Source organism: Dryobates pubescens, chromosome 21, assembly GCF_014839835.1.
Source record: "Dryobates pubescens isolate bDryPub1 chromosome 21, bDryPub1.pri, whole genome shotgun sequence".
Taxonomy (NCBI): domain Eukaryota; kingdom Metazoa; phylum Chordata; class Aves; order Piciformes; family Picidae; genus Dryobates; species Dryobates pubescens.
The window spans coordinates 1,712,907-1,739,376 of NC_071632.1; the positions used below are offsets into that span (position 1 = coordinate 1,712,907).

The 26,470-nt window shown below is 54.0% G+C and overlaps 1 protein-coding gene across 1 annotated transcript in view; it reads left to right on the forward strand.

Moving 5' to 3' along the window:
- The first annotated feature begins 5,697 nt into the window (after nucleotides 1-5,697).
- Nucleotides 5,698-26,470, forward strand: part of MRC1 (mannose receptor C-type 1) — an 85,317-nt gene continuing 64,544 nt past the window's right edge. Inside the window, exons 1-5 of the mRNA XM_054171156.1 lie at nucleotides 5,698-5,768; nucleotides 11,098-11,499; nucleotides 14,622-14,795; nucleotides 21,392-21,556; nucleotides 24,168-24,281. Of these exons, the coding sequence (XP_054027131.1) occupies nucleotides 5,711-5,768; nucleotides 11,098-11,499; nucleotides 14,622-14,795; nucleotides 21,392-21,556; nucleotides 24,168-24,281 (913 nt within the window). The 5' untranslated portion in view covers nucleotides 5,698-5,710. The remainder of the gene's footprint in view (nucleotides 5,769-11,097; nucleotides 11,500-14,621; nucleotides 14,796-21,391; nucleotides 21,557-24,167; nucleotides 24,282-26,470) is intronic.

Consider the following 26,470-nt stretch of genomic DNA (forward strand, 5'->3'; position numbering starts at 1 on the left):
CCCCACTTCTAGTTTTGCTCCATCCCCCCCAGTCCTATCCCTCCCTGACACCCTCAAAAGTCCCTCCCCAGCTTTCTTGGAGCCCTCTGCAGATCCTGGAAGGCCACCAGAACGTCTCCTGGGAGCCTTCTCCTCTCCAGCCTGCACAACCCCAACTCTCTCAGGCTGTCTCCAAGTCAGGGCAAGGCTGGTGAGCTTCCCTGAGACTGTGATTTACAGCCTTAGAGTCTCCTGTCAGATGTTCTCAAAACTCTGCAAGGGAAAGAGCAAGGTTTACATTTCTGTCTTCGTCTTTCTTCCACCAAGACCTAGTGCAGGAGCCCCTGCCTCCAGAGGAGGTGGCTCTGTGTTTATCTCATGGAGCAGCACTTCCCTAAATTGCAGCTGGGGGTGAGCAGATGGAGGCAAAAGTGAGCAGCCTCCTTACTGCCTCTCCAGCAGCCTCCTCAGATCCAGGTAGGGATTAAGCCCCAAGCTGCCTTTTACACCAGTCCCAGCCTCCTGTTTCAGCACGAGCTTCTCTGCAGCAGCACTCAGCATCATCCCAGCCCCTCCTCATCCTCTGCAGGGCTGTTTCTTCCATCAGAGCTTCTCTCCTACACCAGGTAGTAGCAGCTTCCCTCCCCTGTCACCCTCCCCCCCACCTCTTCAGTCCACGACCTCCAGGACCTGCACAGTTTTTATTGCACTGGAGCAGGGCTGGAGAGAGGAACAGCTCTGAGGCTGCCTCAGCCGAGTTCTGGCTCTGGAATGTCACCATGTTCCACGCTCAGCAGGCACCAGGCTGTGTTTGCTCCTCTGCTGAGTGGGGGGAGGTAGTGGCTATCTCATTTTAAGAGTGAGGAAGGGAGGGCAGGGATAAAGTGAAAGAGGGGAACTGGGTGAGGCCCTTCCTGGAGAGCTGTGTGCTCCTCGGGGCTAGCAGTGCTCCTGGGGGACACTGCAGCCACAGGAGGTGCTGTGCAGGTCTGAAGCACACCGTGGGAAGCAGCTGTGGCTCTGTGGGTGCCCAGCTCCAGTGCCACCTGCTGTGGGCTAATGACTTCCCCAGCCCGACAGCCACTGCTCAGCCAGCCTTGGTGAGCTGCATCCCAGTGCAGGAAGGGCTTTGGACAAACAGCAGAACCACAGAGTCAGAATAGTTGGGGTTGGAAGAGCCCTTTGAGATCATCCAGTCCAACCTCTTGCCTAGAGCTCACAATTCCACCCCTGTGCTCAGCTGCTACCACTACACCACGTCCCTCAGCACATGTCCTGAGCACCTCCAGGGATGATGACTCCACCTCCTCCCTGGGCAGCCTGTGCCAGTGCCTGAGAACCCTTGCTGGGAAGAACACTTCCCCAGTACCCAACCTGAACCTCTCTGGCACAACCTGAGGCAGTCTCCTCTTGTCCTGTCACAGAATGCATCGTGTTGGAAGGGACTCCTGAAGATCATCATGTCTGTCCCTGCAGGGACATCTCCACCTAGGTCAGGTTGCTCAGGGCCCCACCAAGTTTGCCCTTGAGTGTCTCCAGAGGTCAGGCTTCAAAAACATCCCTGGGCAACCTGGCACTTTTTGGATGTGAGAAGAGAACAACCCCACCTGGCTCCAACCTCCTCACAGGGACTTGTAGAGGGTGAGGAGGTCTCCCCTCAGCCTCCTCTTCTGAAGACCAAACACCCTCATTTCCCTCATGCACTGAGGCTGATGCAGCCCTGCCCTGCCACCATTCAAAGGTCTCTATTATCAAATAAAGTCATGGAATCATAGGGTGGGTTGGGAGGGACAATTAAAGGTCCCACTGAATCACAGAGCTGGCAGGGCTGGAAGGGACCTCAAGGCTCAGCCAGTTCCAACCCCCCTGCCATGGCCAGGGACACCTCACACCACAGCAGGTTGCTCACAGCCACCTCCAGCCTGGCTGCAAACACCTCCAGGCAGGAGGCTTCCACCACCTCCCTGGGCAGCCTGTGCCAGGCTCTCACCACCCTCATGGGGAACAACTTCTTCCTCACAGCCAATCTCAATCTCCCCACTTCTAGTTTTGCTCCATCCCCCCAGTCCTATCCCTCCCTGACACCCTCCAAAGTCCCTCCCCAGCTTTCTTGGAGCCCCCTGCAGATCCTGGAAGGCCACCAGAAGGTGTCCTGGGAGCCTTCTCCTCTCCAGCCTGCACAACCCCAGCTCTCTCAGCCTGTCCTCATAGGAGAGCAGCTCCAGCCCTCTGCTCCTCCTCATGGCCCTTCTCTGGACACCTTCCAGCACCTCCAGGTTCTTCCTGGCACAGAGGCTCCAGAACTGGCCCCAGAGCTCCAGCTGTGGTCTCAGCAGAGTGGAGCAGAGGGGCAGAATCCCCTCCCTGGCCCTGCTGGCCACACTTCTCTTGCTGCAGCCCAGCCTCTGCTTGGCTCTCTGGGCTGCAAGGTCTCCCTGCTGGCTCCTGTTGAGCTTCTCCTCCCCCAGCACCCCCAAGGCCTTTTCTTCAGGGCTGCTCTCCAGCCAGTCCCTGCCCAGCCTGTGTTGGTGCCTGGGATTGCCCTGAGCCAGCTGCAGGACCTTGCCCTTGGTGGAAACAGTGAAACAAGTTTCCAGGCAGGACGCTCTTCAGCAGTTCCTTAGGCAGGACAGGAGGTGTGAGCATTCAATCAGCAATGTGGCTGCAGCTCTCGGTGCCTTCAGTGCCATTAGCTGTGCTCCATTCCAAACAGCCAATATTGGCTAGAGAGGATGTTGGAGTATTTCTGTCCCAAACAGCTGACACTGCACTATTGAAGAGGGATCTGAACAAATCAACTGTGCCAATTCCTACTGCAAAAAAATCTGATTAGCTTCTCCTTTAGAGAGCTGCTTAATGAATAGCAGGCAGTGTGCTCAGGTGGGCAGGAAGGGCTGGATCAGGAATAGTGTGACTAGCAGAACCTGGGAACTGGTTGCCCACTCTCTACCCAGCACTGGGAATCCCACACCTTGAGTACCAGGTTCAGTTTTGGGGCCCTCACTGCAAGAAGGACATTGAGGTCCTGGAGCAGGTTCAGAGAAGGGCAACAGAGCTGGGGAAGGGTCTGGAGAACAGGGCTGGGGAGGAGCAGCTGAGGGAGCTGGGGGTGTTTAGTGTGGAGAAGAGGAGGCTGAAGGGAGACCTCATTGCTCTCTACAGCTCCCTGGAAGGAGGTTGGGGCCAGGTGGGGGTTGGTCTCCACTCCTTGACAGGATGAGAGGAAATGGTCCCAAGTAGCCCCAGGGGAGGTTTAGGTTGGACATTAGAAGAAATGTCTTCCCTGAGAGGGTTTTCAAGCACTGTAAGAGGATGCCAGATTTCTGGAGGTGTTTCCAAGAGGCAGAGCTGTGGTGCTGAGGGCCATGGCTTAGCACCAGCATTGGTAGAGTTAAAGAGGATGGTCTGGACTGGAGTGGATGAGCTCAAAGGGCTTTTCCAGCTGAAATGGTTCTAGCATTCTCTGATCACTGCAGGATAGGTGCTGTGAGAATGGTGAGGATACAAATGATGCAGGTCTCATTCTGGAGTGTGTGTGGATTGTATCTGACCACTCAGACATCAGAAATGCAGAGAAAACTGCTCAGTGGCACCTGAGAAACATCAAACCCCATCCTGGATGGCAATGTGAGAGAATGGACAAGACTCCAGTTGTTTGGCTTGGACACAAACAAAACAAGCAGATGATGTTTCAGGTCTGGGTGTGATTTCATCTGGACTGCAATTTCCACCTTCCTGTTGACTGTCAGGGTCAGGATTGCAGGGTGTTTTACCAGTTGGATGTGCCAGGAGCAGAGGGGGTCTGACCTCATTCAGGCCCTTCTGTTCCAAGTGTCAGTGGCAGCTGGCTCAGTACCCAGGGAGTGAGCTGCAAACTGATGTCTGTCTGGGGCAGGTGTCTTGTCAGTAGGTAGCAGCTTGGGCTTCTGGTACTGCTTTGCCTACAAAGCACTGCAGCCTGAGACTTTGCTGAATCCTTTTATCTCACAAGAGAGAAAATCTTCCCCTTAGAGTTGGTCAGATCCTAGAATCACAGAATGGGCTGGGCTGGAAGGGACCTCCAAAGCTCATCCAGCCCAACCTCTCTGCACTCAGCAGGGACATCCTCCACTAGATCAGGTTGCCCAGAGCCCTGTCCAGCCTCACCTGGAATATCTCCAGCCATGGAGCCTCAGCCACCTCCCTGGGCAACCTGTGCCAGTGTTCCACCACCCTCCTGGTGCAGAGCTTGTTCCTTACATCCAATCTCAATCTGCTCTGCTCTAGTCTGAAGCCATTGCCCCTGGTCCTGTCCCTGCAGGCCTTTGCAAACAGCCTGTCTCCAAAGATCAGCAGATACAGTTTGTGGTAGGACTCTCAAAGGGCCAGCCACTTTCCCTGGATGTGCTCTCCTTTTCCATCCACAACTTCCAGAAAGGAGGCTAAGATCTTCAAAGCAGAGATTTCTGAGTGCACAGCAGTGCAGGCAGAGCTGCTCTGCAGCACCTGGGACGTTTGATGCTTGGCACAGCCACAGTCATGGACCTCAGTGCTCAGTCAGTCCCACACGGCACAAAAGCCACTCTATGTAGCAGAGCAGCAAGGCTCCCAATCCCCCTGGGACCCTTCAGAGCACGTATTGATCACAGCCTTTAAGGAAGAGCATCCTACTGCCCCAGACAAGCACATGGGGAGGTCTCAAACGTCAAGGCAGGCTGTGCTTTAAAGGCAGCTTTACTGAAAGATTCCTTAATGCCCCCTAGGTGCTCCAGCTCCTGAAAACTCAGCTCAGGAGGCAGAATCCCAGAATGTTAAGGGCTGGAAGGGACCTTGAGAGATCATCCAATCCAAACCCCCGTCACCCAGGGCAGGAACACATCCAGGCAGGTTCTGCTTTTAATCACAGCAGGATTTGAGTCCTGCAGCAGCAGCCACAGCCACGGCAGCCAGGAGAACAGAGAAATAAATGGGTTGAGTTTAATCTATTGGAGCTCACAAAATGCCTCCTTGGAGCCGATGCGTCCCCTCCGGCTCTTCCCGCCACGGCTCCGGCCCCAGCCCCGGCCCCGGCTGCGGCTCCAGCCCCGGTCCCGGCCCCGGCCCCGGCTCCAGCCCCGGCTCCAGCCCCGGCTCCAGCCCCGGCTCCAGCCCCGGCTCCAGCCCCGGCTCCAGCCCCGGCTCCAGCCCCGGCCGCCTCCCTGCGCTCCCCTCCCTGGCGCTGGTTGGAGCAACCTGCTGGCACCCGGGGGAGGAGTGATGGGTGACGGGGGGTGGGGGAGCAACCCAAATCCTGCTGTCCCAAAAGTAGGTCCCTGCTACTCCCGCGCCCTGGCTGCCAGCAGAAGGCAGCCGCTGTAGCTGGGGCTTGGCTGCGGAGGGCACAGAGGCTGCCCTGCACTCCCGGCGCGGCCGTGGCCACTTCGCTCGGGGAGCAGACCGGGGAGCCACGGGCAGGGCTGCCGGAGGACGCAGCCCTCGGCAGCACGGCGGCACCGCACCGGCCCTGCCCTCAGCTATCGCAGCTCTATCACCTGCGTGTGCCGAGAGGGAGGCTCTTCCCTCCGCCGAGGCGGGGGGAGCAGAAAATCGGCTTAGGAAAGCAAAGTTTGAAGAGCGAATTCCTGTTATTCCGAAGCGCCCCATGTGACAGGATATTTCCTTATCATTCCCAGCGCAGAGCTCTCCCCGAGCCGCCAGCCCCGCACAAGTGCCGGAGCTGCCCGGCGGGACCCTCCCTGCTCCGCGCCGGGCCATGGCTGCTGCCCTGCTGCTGCTGCTGGCGCTGCTGCCCCGGGTGCTGCCGCTGCCCGGTGAGTGCCCGCGGGGCCCTGCGGGACGGGACGGGAGAAGAGCTGCGGCGAGCATCCTGCCCCGAGGCGTGGGGTGGGGAGCGTCCACGCAGGGTGCCCGTGGCTGCCTTAACCCCTTCGGTGCTGCCGGAGGTGCCTCAGCCCCGGCTGCCTGCCCGCAGCCTGCTGTGCCCGGGGGGCGAAGCTGCCCCACAAAGCAGCCTCTCTGTGCCGGTGGCGTTGTGGGTGCCAAGCAGAGCTGGCACCGGTGGTGCCTCGGTTTCCCTGCCGCTCCAAGGACTCGGTCCTGATGGGTTTCACATCAGCTGCCCCTCAGCTGCCTCCTCACCACCACAGGCTGCAGAGGGGCAGAGGGGTTTGGCACCCACTGCTCTTCCGTGGGCCTGGGGACCTGCTTGCAGGTGATGGCTTCTGGGGGGGCCGTTCCAGCAGCTGAGGTGTTGGCATGGATTAGAGCTGTGAGAGCACAAAAAAGCTGTTCCCTGGTGAGAGCTGCAGCTGGCAGCCCCTTGCCCTGAGCGCTGCCGTGTTTGCCACAGCACTGCTCTTTTGCAGGGAAGATTTCTCTCTGCCTTTCCTGGAAGCCTCTCAGCATCTCCAGCCTCCAGTTTGAGGTCTGCTGAAGCACAGCTTCGTAACCCTGCTGGGCAAGCTTTCTCGCTCGGTGTGATTAGCAGCGCTCATTACAGGCTCTCTCTGCCTGAAGACAGTCACCCTCCCTGCTTGCTGCCTCAGTGGTGTCCCCTCTCTTGTGTCTGGCTTGTGGGGTGCTCGTCTGGTGTCCTCCATTGGTGTCTAGCCCTGGTGGCACTTCACTGGCTTCGTGAGTTACTGCTTGGTTTACACTGGCAGTGTCTGTGAGAGTTTGCAAGCGCTGCAGAGTGTGAAGCTGCCTTGGCGTGCTGGAAACCTCTGCTGGGCAAAAGACACTTGGCCAGGGAGATTTTACAGCAAATGGCTCAACGCTGCAGATACAAACTGGGGCCAGAGGCAGGCAAAAAGGCAGAGTGTGGTGGGTGAGAAAAAGGAAAGCCTGTGAGAAATACTCTGTTAGGATCTGTTTAGGAGTGTTGAGGGCAATGATGCTGGAGATCTGCCTGGATGGGTTATAGCAGTGGGGTCAGCTAGTTCCAGTGGCTTGGATGCTCCTCTCCTCTGCATTTTAAAGAGCCTCTCTCCAGGAGTACTCTTCAAAGTATGAACTAGTTTGTTAGGAGTGGATGTGATTCAAACTGCTGAGCCCGTGGTGCTCACGGCCAGGCTGTGGTGAGCCTCTCAGTGCACCACCTGCAGCTCCTCTGTGGTGAGGAATGGTGCACTGGCACAGGAGCTGTGCTGGGTTGAAAATTCCCCCCAGCATAAAAGTGCCAGAGCAGCTCAGCTGGGAGCAAGTGCAGCTGAATTCACAAGCAGACTACAGTCTACAATGAACTGTATACAGAATATACAACACTTACAGGTATTTACCATGCACAAACAGCACAAGCCAGGGGGCTAATAATAGCTTCCCCTTCCCTGCTCCCCCTCCCTACCCCTACTTTACCTTCCCAGCCTTGTGTTTGTTATCTATCCAATGGCATTCTTCAGAGCTGATCATTATTGCCCTTTGTTACATCCAGTGGTGATTTATTTACAGTCTACTGCTTTCTGTTTACTGTGTCCAGTTCTGGGCCCCTCAGTTTAGGAAGGACATCGAGACACTTGAACGTGTCCAGAGAAGGGCAACAAGGCTGGGGAGAGGCCTTGAGCACAGCCCTGTGAGGAGAGGCTGAGGGAGCTGGGGTTGCTTAGCCTGGAGAAGAGAAGGATCAGAGGCGACCTCATTGCCCTCTACAACTACCTGAAAGGAGGTTGTAGACAGGAGGGGGTTGGTCTCTTCTCCCAGGCAACCAGCACCAGAACAAGGGGACACAGTCTCAAGCTGTGCCAGGGGAGGTTTAGACTCGAGGTGAGGAAAAAGTTCTTCACTGAGCGAGTCATTCATCACTGGAATGTGCTGCCCAGGGAGGTGGTGGAGTCCTCATCCCTGGAGGTGTTCAAGGGGAGATTGGACGTGGCACTTGGTGCCATGGTCTAGTTGTGAGGTCTGTTGGAACAGGTTGGACTTGATGATCCTTGGGGTCTCTTCCAACCTTAGTTACTGTGATACTGTGATACTGTGATACTGTTCAAGACCTGTGGAAACTTTTCCAGGCACAGCCTGCGACTACCCCAGGAGCTGTGGTGCCAGCGTTGCTGCAGCACAGCGCTGCACAGTTAATGGTCAGGGCAATAGCTCTGCTCAACTCATCCCACAGGTACCAATCATGCTGGCAGGGGTGGCATCGAGTGTTCATAGAGAGGAGCTGCCAGGGCACAGGGACCTGGCTTGTTTGATAGTCTCCTGGAGTGGTAACTTCCACAAGTGTGTTGTGTGGGAATCCCCTTTCATGTCCCAGCAGGCAGGGCAAACACAGCAGTGAAGCTGGAGAGCAGTGCAGCACAGGAGCCTGCTGTGAGCCTGCTGTGAGGGCACTGAGGCAGGAGCAGCTCTGAGGGGAAGGAAGTCCTGCAGCTGCAGTCTCTGCCACGGTTGCTCCTGCATCCTGCTCCCTCTGGCTCTCTCCTGTTTTGATGCCAACTTATTTGCAGTGCCTGCTGGGCTGTGTTGCCCTTTAGCTGCTCACCTCTCTCTTACCCCATCAGAGGCTTGCAGGCCCTTTTGGAAGCAGCTGTGTTGCATTTACACTCCCTAAAGGTGCAGTCAGAATAGCAGGGGGCCAAAGATATCTTTTCCTAGGTTTAAAGATTATTTTTGTTTCTTTGTTTCACTGGCCAGACCTTTTTGTTCAGCTTTCTAACCTTGTTTCTGAACATAAAACCCTGCACCCATTCAGGCTTGGGTGCAGCAATCCAGGCTTTTGACTTTGGACTACCTCATGTGCATAACATCCTCTCTTCAACACTGCTTAACTGCATAAAATAAGGAATGGTATTGAGAGCAGCCCTGAAGAAAAGGCCTTGGGGGTGCTGGGGCAGGAGAAGCTCAACAGGAGCCAGCAGTGAGACCTTGCAGCCCAGAGAGCCAAGCAGAGCCTGGGCTGCAGCAAGAGAAGTGTGGCCAGCAGGGCCAGGGAGGGGATTCTGCCCCTCTGCTCCACTCTGCTGAGACCACAGCTGGAGCTCTGGGGCCAGAGCTGGAGCCTCTGTGCCAGGAAGGCTCTGGAGGTGCTGGAAGGTGTCCAGAGAAGGGCCAGGAGGATGAGCAGAGGGCTGGAGCTGCTCTGCTCTGGAGACAGCCTGAGAGAGTTGGGGTTGTGCAGGCTGGAGAGGAGAAGGCTCCCAGGAGACCTTCTTGCGGCCTTCCAGGATCTGCAGGGGGCTCCAAGAAAGCTGGGGAGGGACTTCTGAGGCTGTCAGAGAGGGATAGGACTGGGGGGGATGGAGCAAACTAGAAATGGGTAGATTGAGATTGGCTGTGAGGAAGAAGTTGTTGCCCATGAGGATGGTGAGAGCCTGGCACAGGTTGCCCAGGGAGGTGGTGGAAGCCTCCTGCCTGGAGGTGTTTGCAGCCAGGCTGGAGGTGGCTGTGAGCAACCTGCTGCGGTGTGAGGTGTCCCTGGCCATGGCAGGGGGGTTGGGACTGGCTGAGCCTTGAGGTCCCTTCCAGCCCTGCCAGTTCTGTGATTCTCTGCTTCTCCTTTGGGCACAAACACAACTCTAGCAGTTTGAGAGCTCAGGCAGTGTTTTGCCCAGATGTGAACGTGTCTGACACCTCTTACCCCAAGCCTTTGGGTTTCAGGAAGAGGAGAGTTGCAAGCATTGCATATATCAGTTTACAATAACACAGTGCTAAATGCTCCTGGAAAAGCAGGATGAAAAAAAGCTATCAGCAGCAGTGATAATTATACATTTCCTTGTATTGTCTGTGAGCAAAGCAGGTTGGCAAAAGGCAGCGATTTCTGTACCCAGTGCTCATCAGTTTCACACTCCCCCCCCCACCCCAGTGAGCTGAAAGCCAAAGGACAGGAGAAGGAAACAGCACCATAGATGTGATCAGTCTAGGTCAGCTCTTTCTCTGAGATTATTTGTTCCCAGATTGTTCTCCTGCAGAAAATGTGATCATTTCCAGACTGGAGGCTCAGCAGAGAGAGGAAAGGTTTCTGTCATTAAGCTGAAGCATTTATCTCCTGTAGCATTTGTTTGATTTGTTGGAGTGCAAAGAAACACTCTGTTCAGCAGCTTCAGTCCACTGAGTCCCAGGAGTTAGTGCTTCCCTGGCCTGGTTTGGAGCCCACCTGCAACAGAGCTTTCAGACCTTATTCATCCTTTAACATTGTGACCTAAAATCTGAGAGAACTTGTAAGTCACTGTCCTAAAATGTTATCCCAGAAGGATCAGAGAGGAGAAATTCTCAGTCTTGGGGCTGAGAAATGTTGCACTCCAAGTCTGAGAGGTGTGAGCTTTGCAAGCTTCTAGGAGAGCAGTGGCCCAGAACTATGAAGCAATGCTTGCAGGGTTTTCAGTGTGCTTGCCAGCAGGGCTGGGGAGGTTCTGCTGCCCCTCTGCTCTGCCCTGCTGAGACCACAGCTGCAATCCTGTGTCCAGCTCTGGGCTCCCCAGTTCAAGAGGGACAGAGACCTGCTGGAGAGAGTCCAACAGAGAGCTGTGAGGATGCTTAGGGGACTTGAGCATCTCCCCTGTGAAAAGAGACTGAGAGCCCTGGGGCTATTTAGTCTGGAGAAGAGAAGGCTGAGAGGGATCTGATCAATGTCTATCAAGAGCCGAGGGCTGGGGGTCAGGTGGAGGGAGCCAAGCTCATTTGGGTGGTACACAGCAATAAGCCAAGGAACAAAGGAGACAAACTGGAACAGAGAAGGTTTCAGCTCAGCATGAGGAAAAACTTCTTTGGTGTGAGGGTGCTGGAGGCCTGGAGCAGGCTGCCCAGAGAGGCTGTGGAGTCTCCTGCTCTGGAGACTTTCCAACCCCATTTGGATGCCTTCCTGTGCAGACTGCCTTAGGTGATGCTGCTTTGGCAGTGGGGGTTGGACTAGATGATCTCTGGAGGTCCCTTCCAACCTCTAATGTCCTGTGGTGCTGTGATCTGCACTCCTGCTGCCTTGCACTTTGCTGTGTAGCTGATTGCACTGCAACAAAACAGTTGGAACCTCCTCACGTCTCAACCACTTGCATTCCGCAGTGACATTGGCAGGTGGGGGTCACAGGAGCACTGCACTGTGCTGAGCAGGTGCTGAGATTTGGACCCCAAGAGTATTGTGCAGGTTCATCTTTCATTTAGTCTCCTCAGCCTGCTTCAGGCCAAGTGATTGCAGTGTTCTTTGCCTTGCAGACCCTAGCATCTTCTTAATCTACAACGAAGACCACAAGCGCTGTGTGCTGGCTCAGAGCTCTAACTCGGTGACAACTGCCCCCTGTGTGCAGGAAAATGAGGCACAGAAGTTCAGGTGGGTCTCAGCTCACCAGCTGATGAGTGTAGCACTCAAACTGTGCTTGGGAGTGCCTTCGAAGAAAGACTGGGTGCCCATCACCCTGTACCCCTGCGACCCGGCCAGCGAGCTCCAGCGCTGGGAATGCAGGAATGAGACTCTCTTTGCCATCCAAGGGGAAGATCTGTTTTTCAACTATGGAAACAGGCAGGAGAGGAACATCATGCTGTACAAGGGATCTGGCTTGTGGAGCAGGTGGAAGGTCTACGGCACCACGGACGATCTGTGCTCTCGAGGCTACCAAGGTAACGTGCTGTGCGTTCATGTCCGCGTTGCCAGCTCGCTTCTCTGCCTGCCTGCTCGCGGTGTGGAGAAGCACAGAACTGCCTTCATCTCATTCATGAGTGATGAGTGTGACTGCTGCTGAGGTCAGCAAGCCCTCAGTCTGGGTTTTGTGTTTTGTGAGGGGGTCTTTTTTGCCCAGACTTTCGGAGTTCTGGTAGACAATTCACCAAGCGTGGTCATGGTGTGTATCGTCAGGGGGAATGAAAGGGGCTCTGGCTGTTCTAGCTAGGCATTGATACAGTCATAGAGCCCTTAATATACTCATATAGTTATCAATATAGTCATTAAAGTATTCATATAGTCATTAATATATCCCTGTGTGACCTGTGCTGGATTCTCTGCTCCTGCTCTGGCAGGGGGGTTGGACTGGAAGCTCTCCAGAGGTCCCTTCCAACCCCTAACACCCTGTGGGCCTGTGATATAGAATCATAGAATCAACAAGGTTGGAAAAGACCTCAAGGATCATCAAGTCCAACCTGTCACCCAAGACCTCATGACTACTAATATATATAGTTACATGTTCTTACAGCTGCTCAAAACACAACAGTTAATGACAGCTGTTCCTATTCCCATGTGTGCAGAAAGGTGCAGTGGAAGTGTGCAGGCTGTAGCTGATATGTTTGCCTCTTTTCCTTGGGGAGTAAACCTGGAGGTTTTGGAGGCCAGGCTGGAGGTGGCTGTGAGCAACCTGCTGCAGTGTGAGATGTCCCTGGCCATGGCAGGAGGGTTGGAGCTGGCTGAGCCTTGAGGTCCCTTCCAGCCCTCTCAGCTCTGTGATTCTAAATAGTAACTCTGCTGTGAGGCAATAGTTAACTCTTGATGTCTTCACCTCCAGCATGTTGAAGATGCCTTCCTGGATGTTTGAAGTAAGTCTCCCAGTTGGCAGTGAAGTGTTAGACAAGAAGGAAGATAGACTAGACTAGACTAGACTAGACTAGACTATAGACTAGGCTGGAATGGAATGGAATTGGAATGGAATGGAATTAGAATGGAATGGAATGGAATTGGAATGGAATGGAATTAGAATGGAATGGAATGGAATAGAATGGAATGGAATTAGAATGGAATGGAATGGAATAGAATGGAATGGAATAGAATGGAATGGAATAGAATGGAATGGAATAGAATGGAATAGAATGGAATGGAATAGAATGGAATGGAATAGAATAGAATAGAATAGAATAGAATAGAATAGAATAGAATAGAATAGAATAGAATAGAACAGAACAGAATAGAATAGAATAGATTAACCAGGTTGGAAAACACCTTCAAGATCAAGTCCAACCTATCACCCAGCACCATCTGATCAACTAAACCATGGCACCAAGGGCCCCATCCAGGCTCTTCCTAAACAGTTATTTTGTCTGTTTAACACAGTTCAGTTTGAAGGGAGTTGTCTCATACACACAAACATCATGATGGGAACTCCCTGGGAGTACCTCTGGCTCCCCAGTTAGTGTTCTGGGATAAGCAGAAATGGTCCCAGAGGGAGGGAGGGATGCTTTTTGTGTGCTTTACACAGTGGCTGGTGACATAACTTGTCCTTGGCCAGAGTAAAAGAACCCTGGAGGAGCAGATCAGGTGAAAGGAGGCAGGGGGGAAGCCATTCCTGCTTCCTTGGCTTGCTAGAAGCTCTGTGAGACAGTGACCTTGGTGTGCCACTTCTCCAGTAGTCTCTGGCAGGTGGTGCTCCTCTCTGTGTCTTCCCATCAGTGCTCCCCCATTCTGTGTGCACGCACAGAAGACTGCTCCAGTTACTTGAGCAGTTTCTGTAGTTGCTTTGATCACTTTCACAGAGTCAGGTTTCTCATGAAGCAGAAATGATCTTCAGATGCCAGGGGCAATTTTATCTGAGCCTGGGATATTGGAGTCACTCTGGGGTGTGCATCTTCCTAGTTTCCATGTACACAGAATCAGAGAATAGCCTGAGCTGGAAGGGACCTCCACAGCTTACCCAGCCCAACCCCTCTGCACTCAGCAGGGACATCCTCCACTGGATCAGGCTGCCCAGAGCCCTGTCCAGACTCTCCAGGGATGGAGCCCCAGCCACCTCCCTGGGCAACCTGTTCCAGTGTTCCAGCAGCATCCTGGTGCAGAACTTGTTCCTCACATCCAATCTCAATCTGCTCTGCTCTAGTCTGAAGCCATTGCCCCTGGTCCTGTCCCTGCAGGTGTTTGGGAACAGCCTCTCTCCAGCCTTCCTGTAGGCCCCCTTCAGGTCCTGGCAGGCTGCTCTTAGGTCTCCTTGGAGCCTTCTCCTCTCCAGGCTGAACACCCCCAGCTCCCTCAGCCTGTCCTTGTAACAGAGCTGCTCCAACCCCCTGAGCATTGTTGTGGCCTCCTCTGGCCCCTCTCCATCAGGCCCCTGTCCTTCCATGCTCTTCCCTGTCTAAGAAGGTCAGCAGCTCAATGGGTTGCTGAAAGAAGCAGCAGCAGCTGTTTGTGCTTAACTGTGTGGATTTTGTACTCTTAATTGTTATGCAGTAAAAAGTAGCAGAGGAATGTTGCTGTCCCAGCTTAGTCAGATCTGGTCAGTGCTCTCCTGTAGCAATAGAGGAGGAGGCTCAGGGGAGACCTTATTGCTCTCTACAACTACCTGAAAGGAGGTTGTAGCCAGGTGGGGGTTGGTCTCTTCTCCCAGGCAACCAGCAACAGAACAAGAGGACACAGTCTCAAGCTGTGCCAGGGGAAGATTAGGTTCAAGGTGAGGAGAAAGTTCTCCCCAGAAAGAGTAATTGGCCATTGGGATGTGCTGCCCAGGGAGGTGGTGGAGTCACTGTCCCTGGAGGTGTTCAAAAAAGGATTGGATGTGGCACTTAAATCCATGGTTTAGTTAGTCATGAGGTGCTAGGTGGTGGGTTGGACTTGATCACCTCTGAGGGCTTTTCCAACCTTATTGATTCTATGATCCTATCCTATGAATATAAACCTGTCCTGTTGTGGGCATGAGCTTAGAGGGTAGAATGCTCAGTGTCCCATTTCTGGTGCAGGCTGTACACTACGCTGGCAGCTGATCTGTGTCCTGTTCTAGACCCTGTGCTTACTGCTGCTCCTGCCTTTTGAAATGCTTGTGTCTTCTTAGATACCTACACAGTGAAAGGAAATGCCAACGGGGCCCCTTGTGTCTTCCCTTTCAAGTTTGGTGACCAGTGGTATGCTGACTGCACAGATGCTGGCAGATCTGATGGCTGGTTCTGGTGTGGAACCACTTCAAACTTCGATGTGGACAAGATGTATGGATTCTGCCCCTTGAAATGTAAGTTTTGGTCCGCTCCTGATTCTGCTGTGCTGTTACTCAGCTGCCTGGACAAACTGATCTCCTTACCAGGTGCTTTCCTGTGCAAGATACAGCTTGAAATGGTACATTTTGCTATCTCCAGCCTGCTCCTCTTTTAGAAACCACTTGCATATGCAAATGCAGGGCTCAGCATGGAAAAAGCCTGAGCAGCTGCATCCAGGTGAGAGGGAGTGAGTCATCTGCTGGAATCTGGTGTTACACCATTGACTTCCTTAGGAAGCTGATTGGATGGAAAGTGATTACAATAGGAAATGCAAAGGGCCATGGCAGAGATCTGGGCAGCAGAACTGGCAGCTGGGATAGAGCTTAGCTGAACATCAAGGCTGCTTTGCAGAGTGAGTTGGGTTTGGAACCTCATAGAATGGCTCAGGTTGGAAGGGACCTCAGAGATCCTCTACTGCAGCCTCCCTGCCATGGCAGGGACACCTCTCAACTAGGCTTGGCTGCTCAAGGCCTCATCCTATCTGGCCTTGAACACCTCCAGGGAGGAGGCAGCCTCAGCTTCTTTGGGCAACCTGTTCCACAGCCTCACCACCCTCCTACTGAAGAACTTCTTCCTCAGCTCCAGTCTAACCCTGCTCTGCCTCAGCTTCAAACCATTCCCCCTTGGCCTGGCTCCAGACACCCTCAGGAAAAGTCTCTCTGCAGCCTTGCTGTAGGATCCCTTCAGGTCCTGGCAGGCAGCTCTGAGGTCCCCCTGGAGCCTTCTTCTCTCCAGGCTGAACACCCCCAGCTCCCTCAGCCTGTGCTGACAGCTGAGCTGCTCCAGCCCTTGGATCATCCTTGCTGTCCTCCTCTGGGCCTGCTCCAGCAGCTCTGTGCCCATCTGCTGGGGGCACCAGAGCTGGATGTGGTGTTGGAGGTGGGGTCTCAGCAGAGCAGAGTAAGGAGCTCCCAAGGACTTTTTACTAAATCCCAATATTTCCCAAGCCTGGCAGCACAGGAGGCCAAGGGCAGCCTGGGCTGCATCCAAAGCAGCTTGGCCAGAGCTGGAGAGAGAGGATCCTGCCCCTCTGCTCTGCTCTGGGGAGACCTCACCTGCAGGGCTGTGTCCAGCTCTGGGACCCTCAACATAAGAGAGACCTGGACCTGGTGAGGAGGGTCCAGAGGAGGCCCCAAAGATGCTCATATGGCTGGGGAGCCTCTGCTGTGGGTTTTCCATGCTGGAGAAGAGAAGGCTCTGGAGAAGTGCATTTTGATATTGAAAGGGACCTCCAGGCAGGCTGGGGAGGGACTCTTCAGAAGGGGCTGTGGGGATAGGACAAGAGGCAATGGTTTGAAACTGGAGCAGGGCAGAGTTAGGTTGGATATCAGGAGGAAGTTCTGCACAATGAAGCTGGGGAGACACTGGAACAGGCTGCCCAGGGAGGTGGTTGAGGCTCCATCCCTGGAGGCATTCAGGATCAGCCTTGCTGTGGCCCTGGGCAGCCTGCTCTGGCTGGCAGCATCCCTGCTGCCTGCAGGGGGTTGGGCAGGATGACTTTTGAGGGTCCCTTCCAACCCCATGTGAATCTGTCACCTTACATGGTTTGCTAACGAGGCCTTGGTGCTCCTGCCTGAGTTCCATGAAGGCTGCATTCATTCCTGCAGGCAAACAAAGAGGCAGGGTTTGGTTTGGTTTGGTTTGGTTTGGTTGGTTTGGGGGTTGTTGGGTCTTGTGGGGGGTGGGTTTTCTGCTTGTTGTGCAAGGTTGTGGGGGTCTGTGTGCCTGGCTGGTTGGTTGGCTTTGGCTGGGGCTTGCTGGTGGTTGGGCTGTTGGTTTATCTTGGTTTGTCCTTTCTCTCTTTGCCAGCATGATGTTGGGAACACCAAACCCATTAACCCCAGACATGAAAGTCAGCTGAAGGCTGCTCCCTGCCTGGCATGCTTTGAGTGCAGTAACTGGGAGGCATCATTAAAAGTTTGTTTAACTCTTGGGCATAATTCAAGGAAATCCATCCAGCTGGCTGTGACTCCTGTTGGCAGAGGCTGCTTTCTGCTGATTGCCTGCATGTTTCCTTCCTGACTCTTCACTGCTGCCTATAAAAGACTTCAGTTTGGGGCATGCCTTTTAAAGAGGGACAGGCTGTGTTGTTAGTAGAAGCTGCTGCAGAATGCACTGTAGGAGAGAGTGGTCACTTAATAAACATAGAATCAGAGCATCACAGAATTGTCAGGGCTGGAAGGGACCTCAAGGCTCAGCCAGCTCCAACCCCCCTGCCATGGCCAGGGACACCTCACTCTACAGCAGGTTGCTCACAGCCACATCCAGCCTGGCTGCAAACACCTCCAGGCAGGAGGCTTCCACCACCTCCCTGGGCAACCTGTGCCAGGCTCTCACCACCCTCCTGGGCAACAACTTCTTCCTCACAGCCAATCTCAATCTCCCCACTTCTAGTTTTGCTCCATCCCCCCTAGTTCTACCCCTACCTGAAATCACCAGCAACACTTTTACAGGTGGAATGCCTAAGTCTGTGTGTGTTGAAGTGTATGTAGTGAGATTGAAGTGATTCTTCTTTGTTTAACTGTCTGGGGGAGCAAAGGTGGAGATAGGAGAACATGCAGTGCAAACTCTTCCAGCTGCTCCTACTGCAGCCTGGACATGCAGTCAAGTGAGGAGGGTTAAACCAGGCTCTTCCAATATGCTGGGAGGAAAAGTGGCTCAGATATTCACCCATGTGAAGAGGGGGCAAGGCTGTCCTTAAAGCAGTTAACTGTACTCAGTGGAACTGGAGATATCTGACCAGTGAAGGTATAGAATAGAATAGAATGGAATTGACCAGGTTGGAAGAGAACTTTGAGATCCTCAAGTCCAACCTATCACCCAGCACCATCTGATCAACCAAACCATGGCTCCAAGTGCCTCAGCCAGGCTCTTCCTAAACACCTCCAGTGAAGGTGACTCCACCACCTCCCTGGGCAGCACATCCCAATGGCCAGTCTGTCTTGCTGGGAAGAACTTTCTCCTCACCTCCAGCCTAAACCTCCCCTGGCACAGCTTCAGGCTGTGTCCTCTTGTTCTGGTGCTGGCTGCCTGGGAGAAGAGACCAACCCCCACCTGGCTGCAACCTCCCTTCAGGGAGTTGGAGAGCAAGAAGGTCTCCCCTGAGCCTCCTCTTCTGCAGGCTAAGCAACCCCAGCTCCCTCAGCCTCTCCTCACAGGGCTGTGCTCCAGACCCCTCCCCAGCTCTGTTGCCCTTCTCTGGACACCTTCCAGCAGCTCAACCTCTCATTGTGGCATTGAAACCTCACTTATAAAGCTATGCAGTGACAGGGTGAGGGGCAGTGGCTTCACACAGAAAGGACTTGCATTTAGATGAGACATTAGGAGGAAATTCTGTCCTGTGAGGGTGCTGAGGCCCTGGAACAGGCTGCCCAGGGAAGCTGTGGAGGCTCTGAGCCTGGCAGCATTGAAAGCCAGGCTGGATAGGGCAGCCTGGTCTAATGAGAAGTGTCCTTGCCTGTGGCTCCTCTGGACCTGCTCCATCAGGTCTATGTCCTCCCTGTTTTCAGGGCTCCAGAGCTGGACACAGCCCTGAGGTGAGGTCTCCCCAGAGCAGAGCAAAGTGGCAGAATCACCTCTCTGGATCTGCTGGCCATATGTCTTTGGATGCAGCCCAGGCTGCCCTTGGCCTCCTGTGCTGCAGTCTCACCCTGCCTGCTCCTGTCCATCTTCTCCCTCACCAGCACCCCGAAGTCCTTCTCCTCAGGGCTGCTTTCTATCACTCCTCCCCCAGTCTGTATTGGCAGTGAGGATTGTTCTGGCCCAGGTGCAGAGCCCTGCCCTTGCTCTGGTTGAACCTCACGAGGTTCACCTGGGTTCACCTCTGCAGCCTGTCCAGGTCCCTCTGGATGCCATCCTGTCCCTCTGGCACATCAACAGCAGCACTCAGCCTGGTGCCATCTGCACACTGCCGATGCTGCCTCCACCCCACTGTGTCATTGCTGAAAACATTAACCAGCACAGGTCCCAGCCCCCTGATGGACACCACTGTCACTGCTCTCCATCTGGACATGAAGCCATTGAGCACCACCCCCTGGATGTGACCCTCCAGCTTATTCCTTACCCACCACACAGTCCACCCAGCAAATCAGTATCCCTTCAACTTAGCCAGCAGGATCTTTGAGGTCCCTTCCCATCCAAACCATTCTGTGCTCCTGTCATGCTGTGGTTCTATGATGCTCCAGGAAGATCCAGTGAGAGCAGAAGCTTCAGTCCCACAGGAGGAAACTGTTGCTGCCTCACAGAGCTTTTAGCAGCCCTGTAAATACTGGATCCTCACAGCTCACACTGCCTGTTGGAGCACTGCAGTGTGACAGCAGGTGCTGGGGGAGAGAACAGGTTGCACAGTGCAAGACCATCAGCAGAGTGAGTCATGAGGTGTGCCTGTAGCTGTATTTAGATGGCCAAAAGTGCACCCAGGCCTCTTCCTTGAGAGCTGACAGAGCTGGCATCCCTGGGAAGACATCAAACTGGCAGCTGAGCAGGCAGGAACCAAAACCTGCAGAGAGGGAGGAAATAGTTCAACAGCCTTAGCCTGGTCTGTTAAGTACTGGGCAAATCTACATTAGTGCATTAGGCTTTTGTGGCAGCCTGTTCCAGAGTTCCAGCACCCTCCTGGTGCAGAACTTGCTCCTCACATCCAATCTCAATCTGCTCTGCTCTAGTTTGAAGCCATTGCCCCTGGTCCTGTCCCTGCAGGCCTTTGCAAACAGTCTCTCTGCAGCCTTCTTGTAACCCCCTTCAGGTACTGGAAGGTGGTTATTAGGTCTCCCTGGAGCCTTCTCTTCTCCAGGCTGCACACCCCCAGCTCCCTCAGCCTGTGCTCATAGCAGCAGCTCCAACCCCCTGAGCATTTTCATGGCTTCCTCTGGACCCTCTCCATCAGCTCCAGGTCCTTCCTGTGTTGAGGGCTCCAGAGCTGGACACAGCCCTGCAGGTGAGGTCTCCCTAGAGCAGAGCAGAGGGGCAGGATCCCCTCTCTGGATCTGCTGGCAGTGCTGCTTTGGCTGCAGCCCAGAATGTGCTTTGCCTGCTGTGCTGCCAAGTGCACACTCTTGGCTCCTGTCACCAATGCAGAGTATTTCCATGGCCTCTTTACACAGCATCCAAAAGCAATACAGAAACTGGGGGCTCTTTGCTCAGGAAAGTGGTCAGCTGGAGGTACCCCTGGGCTCCCAGGGGGCTGCTTCACTACAAAGTTCTGGAAGCAGTGGCCAGCAGGGGCAGGGAGGTCATTGTGCCCTGTGCTCAGCACTGGTTAGGCCACACCTTGAGTCCTGTGTCCAGTTCTGGGCCCCTCAGTTTAAGAAGGACATTGAGAGACTTGAAGGTGTCCAGAGAAGGGCAACAAGGCTGGGGAGGGGTCTGGAGCACAGCCCTGGGAGGAGAGGCTGAGGGAGCTGGGGTTGCTTAGCCTGCAGAAGAGGAGGCTCAGGGGTGACTTCATTGCCCTCTACAACTACCTTCAGGGAGGTTGTAGCCAGGTGGGGGTTGGTCCCTTCTCCCAGGCACCCAGCAGCAGAACAAGAGGACACAGTCTCAAGCTGTAGCAGGGGATGTTTAGGCTGGAGGTGAGGAGAAAGTTCTTCCCAGAGAGAGTTGTTGGCCATTGGGATGTGCTGCCCAGGGAGGTGGTGGAGTCCCCATCCCTGGAGGTGTTCAAGAGGGGATTGGATGTGGCACTTGGTGCCATGGTCTAGTCATGAGGTCTGTGGTGACAGCTTGGACTCGATGATCTTTGAGGTCTCTTCCAACCTTGGTGATGCTGTGAGGCTGTGATACTGTGAGGTGAAATACCAACAAAACCACTGCTTGAATTTCCAGTCCCATTGAGAGCAAGAGCTGCGAAGCTTTGGCTTTTACTCCAAGCTACCAGTGGCCATGCAAGGAATCCACAAAGTGTTCAGAGCTTCATCTGCTGCACTGAGCTATTTCAAACACTTCATGGGAAGCACAGAGTAGTGGACAAATTGTGCACTCAGTGCAGCCTTTGTTTGCCCTCAGCCTGAGAATTAGCTCATCTCTTTATGCTTTTTGAAACTAGAGAAGGGTCAGTTTGGATTGGGCATTAGGAAGAAGTTCTTTACTAGAGGAGGGTGGTGGAACACCGGCACAGGTTGCCCAGGGAGGTGGTTGAGGCTCCATCCCTGGAGATACTCAAGGTGAGGCTGGACAGGGCTGTGGGCAACCTGATCTAGCTGGGGATGTCCCTGCTGAGTGCAGGGGGTTGGACTGGAGGAGCTTTGGAGTTGCCTTCCAACCCAATGCATTCTGTGATTCCATGTGCCAAATCAACTCTTTTACCACTGTTTGAGCCACTCATTGTCTGCCTGAGCAGCAGCTTTGATGTTCCAGAGACAATGGTGACCTTGTTTGCTGTCTGTGTTCTGCCCAACATGGCTCTCATGGCTTAGCTGCACCCTGGATTTACCAACTCTTCAGAGAGCCTCAGGGCTCCTTTCCAGCCAGTGTTCTCTAGCAGTGTTTGTGTATTTGTGCTTCATAATTCAGCCTCTATTTTACCTGGCTCCATCTTCAGGACCAGTTACATCATTTCTTCTCCTCCCTGCAGTTAACAGCATGGATGCCCTGTGGAATACAGATCCTTTAACCAATGTCCAGTACCAGATAAACTCTGATGCAGCCCTGCAGTGGCACCAGGCAAGAAAAAGCTGTCAACAGCAGAAGGCAGAGTTGCTAAGCATCACAGAGCTGCATGAGCAAACATACCTGGCAGGTAGGTGATGTTCTCCATCAGGTTTTCCTTCAGCAGTGCATTGCTGTAGCAGTGACTCTTCCACAGCACCTCCCACCTGTACAGTGGATGTTTGTGCAGGTCTGGGTCTCACTGGGTTGGAGTTGTTACCTGCAATGATTCACCTGGGAAGAAAATGGTGTCTTGGGTAGAAAGGGAGCAGGACAGGCTCTGTACTCTTCTTTCAAAGCAGGTAAGGAAACCTCCACACAGGACTGGGTGGAAATGCAGGATGTTATCAGAAGTCTGAATGGAACTGCTATTCATGCTCCATACTGCAGTGCAAGACATGTCAAATACACAAAATCCAGAGGCTGGGCTTAAGACAGAAGCCCACTAAGCCTAAGCTGTCCCACTCTCCACCAAATCAGGCTGAAAATCCAGCCCTCAAATGCTCCCTCCCCCCCATAACTTCCTGCCCCCTCCCACCAGGCCTTAGCCAAAAATGGCACAGCTAGAAATTCACTTGTGAGCTCCAGGCCCCAGCCAGGCTGCTCCAAGCCCAGCTCCTGTGCCAAGCAAGGAAAGGAAGCCAGGTGGGAAGGGAGAGAGGGAGGGAGAAGGGGACGAGGCAGCCCCATGGACCAAGAGAGTTTGGGGACTGAGCTGGTGGAGAGCAGGGAAGGGGAAAAGGACCTGGGGGTCCTGGGGGATGGGAGGTTGACCATGAGCCAGCAATCTGCTCTGCTGGCCAAGAAGGCCAAGGGCATCCTGGGGGGCATTAGAGGGGCTGTGGGGAGTAGGTCAGAGTGGGTGCCCTGGTGAGGCCACAGCTGGAATCTTGTGTCCAGTTCTGGGCTCCTCAGCTCAAGAAGGACCTCAGGGAACTGCTTGAGAGAGTCCAGCACAGAGGCACAGAGCTGCTGCAGGCAGTGGAAGATCTTCCTCATGAGGAGAGCCTGAGGGAGCTGAGGGCTCTGGAGCTTGGAGAGGAGCAGCCTGAGGGTGAGCTCCTTGCTGTTGCTCAAGATGTGCAGGGGGAGTGCCCAGGGGCTGGAGCCAGGCTCTGCTGGGTGCTGCACAAGGGGCAGTGGTGGAAGCTGAGGCAGAGGAAGCTCCATGGAAACAGGAGTGGGAATTCTGTCACTGTGAGGGTTCTAGAGCCCTGGAGCAGGCTGCCCAGGGGGGTTGTGGAGTCTCCCTCTCTGGAGATGTTCAAGAGCTGCCTGGATGTGTTCCTGTGTGAGCTGCCCTGGGTGCTCCTGCTCTGGCAGGGGGTTGGGCTGGGTGAGCTTTGGAGGTCCCCTCCCTGCCATGTCTCCAACTGCTTTCCAGGATTTTGTACATTTGAAACTAAGACTTGGTAGTTGTGTGGGAAGAGGAAAGGCAGAGCAGGAAAGCAGGCACCTTGCCTTTCAGAGCCTGGGGTTGGTGACCCCGTGGGCACTTACAGCAATTTAATGTTGTAACAGTTCCAAGGGGGGGAAAGATCATTTAACACATTATTTTAGTAATTATTTTCATTATGGTTGTGATGTAATGAATTTAATATTCACAGAATCATAGAATGGTTTGAATTGGATTGGAAGGGACCTCCAAAGCTCATCCAGTCCAACTTCCCTGCACTCAGCAGGGACATCCCCAGCTAGATCAGGTTGCCCAGAGCCCTGTCACCTGGAATATCTCCAGGCATGGAGCCTCAACCACCTCCCTGGGCAACCTGTGCCAGTGTTCCTAGCAGGGAAGTCATTGTGCCCTGTGCTCAGCACTGCTGAGGCCACACCTTGAGTCCTGTGTCCAGTTCTGGGCTCCTCAGGTTAGGAAAGATGTTGAGCTGCTGGAAGGTCTCCAGAGAAGGGCAACAAAGCTGGGGAGGGGTCTGGAGCACAGCCCTGGGAGGAGAGGCTGAGGGAGCTGGGGTTGCTTAGCCTGGAGAAGAGGAGGCTCAGGGGAGACCTTCTTGCTCTCTTCAACTCCCTGAAGGGAGGTTGTAGCCAGGTGGGGGTTGGTCTCTTCTCCCAGGCAACCAGCACCAGAACAAGAGGACACAGTCTCAAGCTGTGCCAGGGGAGGTTTAGGCTGGAGGTGAGGAGAAAGTTCTTCCCAGCAAGAGAGATTGGCCATTGGGATGTGCTGCCCAGGGAGGTGGTGGAGTCCTCATCCCTGGAGGTGTTCAAGAGGGGATTGGATGTGGCACTTGGAGCCGTGGTTGAGTTGTCAGGAGCTATTAAGCAATGCAACAATCTGCTCAGAGAACCTCCCTGCTGAACACTGCTCAGTGAGCCAGAGGTAAAACAGAATAGAATAGAATAGAGTAGACTAGACTAGACTAGACTAGACTAGAATAAACCAGGTTGGAAGAGACCTTCAAGATCATCGCATCCAACCTATTATCCAACTCACCTAATCAACTAAACCATGGCTCCAAGCACCCTATCAAGTCTCCTCCTAAACACCTCCAATGGCTGGCTGGAGCCAGCAGCATCCTGGTCCTTGAGGTCCCCTCCAGCACTGACAATTCTGTGACACACAGCCACCTGAACTTGGAGAGGAGCAGCAGCAGCTGTTGCAGCTGGAATGCAGCAGCCCTCAGGCTCTGAGAAGGGTTTGCTCTGGCCGTGGCCTTTCAGCCTCTCCCTGTCTCTCTCCCTAGGTCTGACTGGCAGGCTGAGCTCTGCCCTCTGGTTTGGACTCAACAGTTTGAACTTCAACAGCGGCTGGCAGTGGGTTGGGGGAGCTCCCTTTCGATACCTGAACTGGCTGCCAGGTAAGGGGCAATGTCTCAGGTACACACCTGTGTGATGTGTTTCTTTTCTGTGCTTCTGCAGCTGCTGAGCTTGTTGTGATGCTGGAAGGCTCTGGCAGTGACTATCAGTGACTATGAAATTGAGAGCAGCCCTGCAGAAAAGGATTTGGAGGTGCTGGTAGATGGGAAGCTGACATGAGTCAGCAGTGTGTGCTTGCAGCCCAGAAGACCAATCACATCCTGGGCTGCATCAAAAGATGTGTGGCCAGCAGATCAAGGGAGGTGACTCTGCCACTTTATTCTGCTCTGGTGGGACCTCAGCTGGAGTACTGTATCCAGCTCTGGAGCCCTCAACACAGGAAGGATGTGGACCAGATGGAGCCGGTCCAGAGGAGTGCCACAAACATGATCAGGAGGCTGCAACACTTGTGCTAGGAGGACAGGCTGAGGGAGCTGGGGTTGCTCAGCCTGGAGATGAGAAAGCTCTGGAGAGACCTAATAGTGGTCTTCCAGTACCTGAGGGGGGGCTATAAGAAGACTGGAGAGAGCCTGTTGACAAGGGCCTTTAGTGATGGGATGAGGGGCAATGGTTTGAGATTAGAGAAGAGTTGATTTGGATTGAATGTTAGGAACAACTTCTTTACCATGTGGGTGGTGAAGCATTGGAACGGATTGCCCAGGGAGGTGGCTGAGGCCCCAACCCTGAACATAAGCAAGGCTAGTTTTGACAAGGCTCTGAGCAACCTGATCTACTGGAGGATGTCCCTGGTCACTGCAGGGGTTGGACTAGATGACCTCTGGAGGTCCCTTCCAACACAAACCATTCTTTGATTCTTTGATTCAATGCTGTGAGGCACAGGCTTTGTGCCAGGGCTGCCCACCGGGCTGAAGTGACAGCTGGGAGCCTCAAAATCCACAGCAAAGTTTTCAGAGCTGTAGAGTCAGAGTCCTAGGAAGGGTTGGGCTCAGGTCATGTGGTTTAGATCCTCCAGTTCCAACCCCCCTACCACAGACAGGGACACCTCCAACCTGACCAGGCTGCTCAAGACCCTGTCCAGGCTGACTTTCAACACTTCCAGGCTTGGACCTGTTCCACTGCCTCATCCCCACCATGGGGAGGAATTCCTCCTCATGTCTAATCTAAATGAATCTTCTTACAGCTCAAAGCCATTGCCCCTTGTCCTGTCACTCCATGCCTCCCTCCAAAGTCCTTTCTTTAGCTCTCCTGTACCCACTTCAAGTACTGGAAGGCTGCTCTAAGGTCTCCCTGGAGCCTTCTCTTCTCCAAGCTGAACAGCCCCAACTCTCTCAGCCTGTCTTCACAGCAGAGGTGCTCCAGCCTTCAGATCATATCCTGGACCTGATCAAGCAGGTCCATGTCCTTCTTGTGTTGGGGGCTCTTGTGTTGGAGTAGAGGCTGAATCCCCTCCCTTCCCTGCTGGTCACACAGCTTTGGATGCAGCTGGTCTGTTTACTCTCTGTGTGTTGTGAATGCAGAACAAGCCTGCAGCTCCAGGTGTGCTCCTTGCTGAGCTTTTCTGAGCCCAGTCTGTAGTGAGGCCTCTTCTGCTTCTTCCTCTCTGAGAAATTCCTTTGCAGTTTGTTTTGGTTATTTCTTAAAGGTGAGGTTTTCATTTGCAGCTGGGATGTGGCTACCTGTGGCAGTCAAGCCTCTCAAGCTGAAGATGCTGAGCTACTCTGCCTTGGAGCATCCTCACACCTGCAGCTGCGGTGCTGAACTCCCATGCCATAGCTTAAGGGCAGTTCTCTGCCTTCTGTAGCCTGGGGCAGCACAGCAGCTCTTCTCCTTTACTGTTCAGAGGGCCTCTTTCAAGAGATCTCTTTGCAGGACCCACGCTGCCTTCCACTGCCTGCTCAGGAGGCTTTTGGAGAGTAATTTAGAGTAGATATCAGAAGGTTTGCTGTGTAAATGCTCTTCTGTACCTTAGAGTCATGGAATTGTTTTGGTCAGGAAAGACCTTTAAGGGCTTTGAATCTGACCATGCTCTAACTCTGCCAAGGCTGGGGCTGAACCATGGCCCTCAGCACCACAGCTCTGCCTCTTTGAAATGCCTCCAGGGGTGGGCATTCAACCTTCTCCCTGGGCAGCCTGTGCCAGGCTTTGAGAACCCTTTCAGGGAAGAAGTTTCTTCAAATGTCCAACCTAAACCTCCCCTGTGGCAACTTGAGGCCATTTCCACTCATCCCAT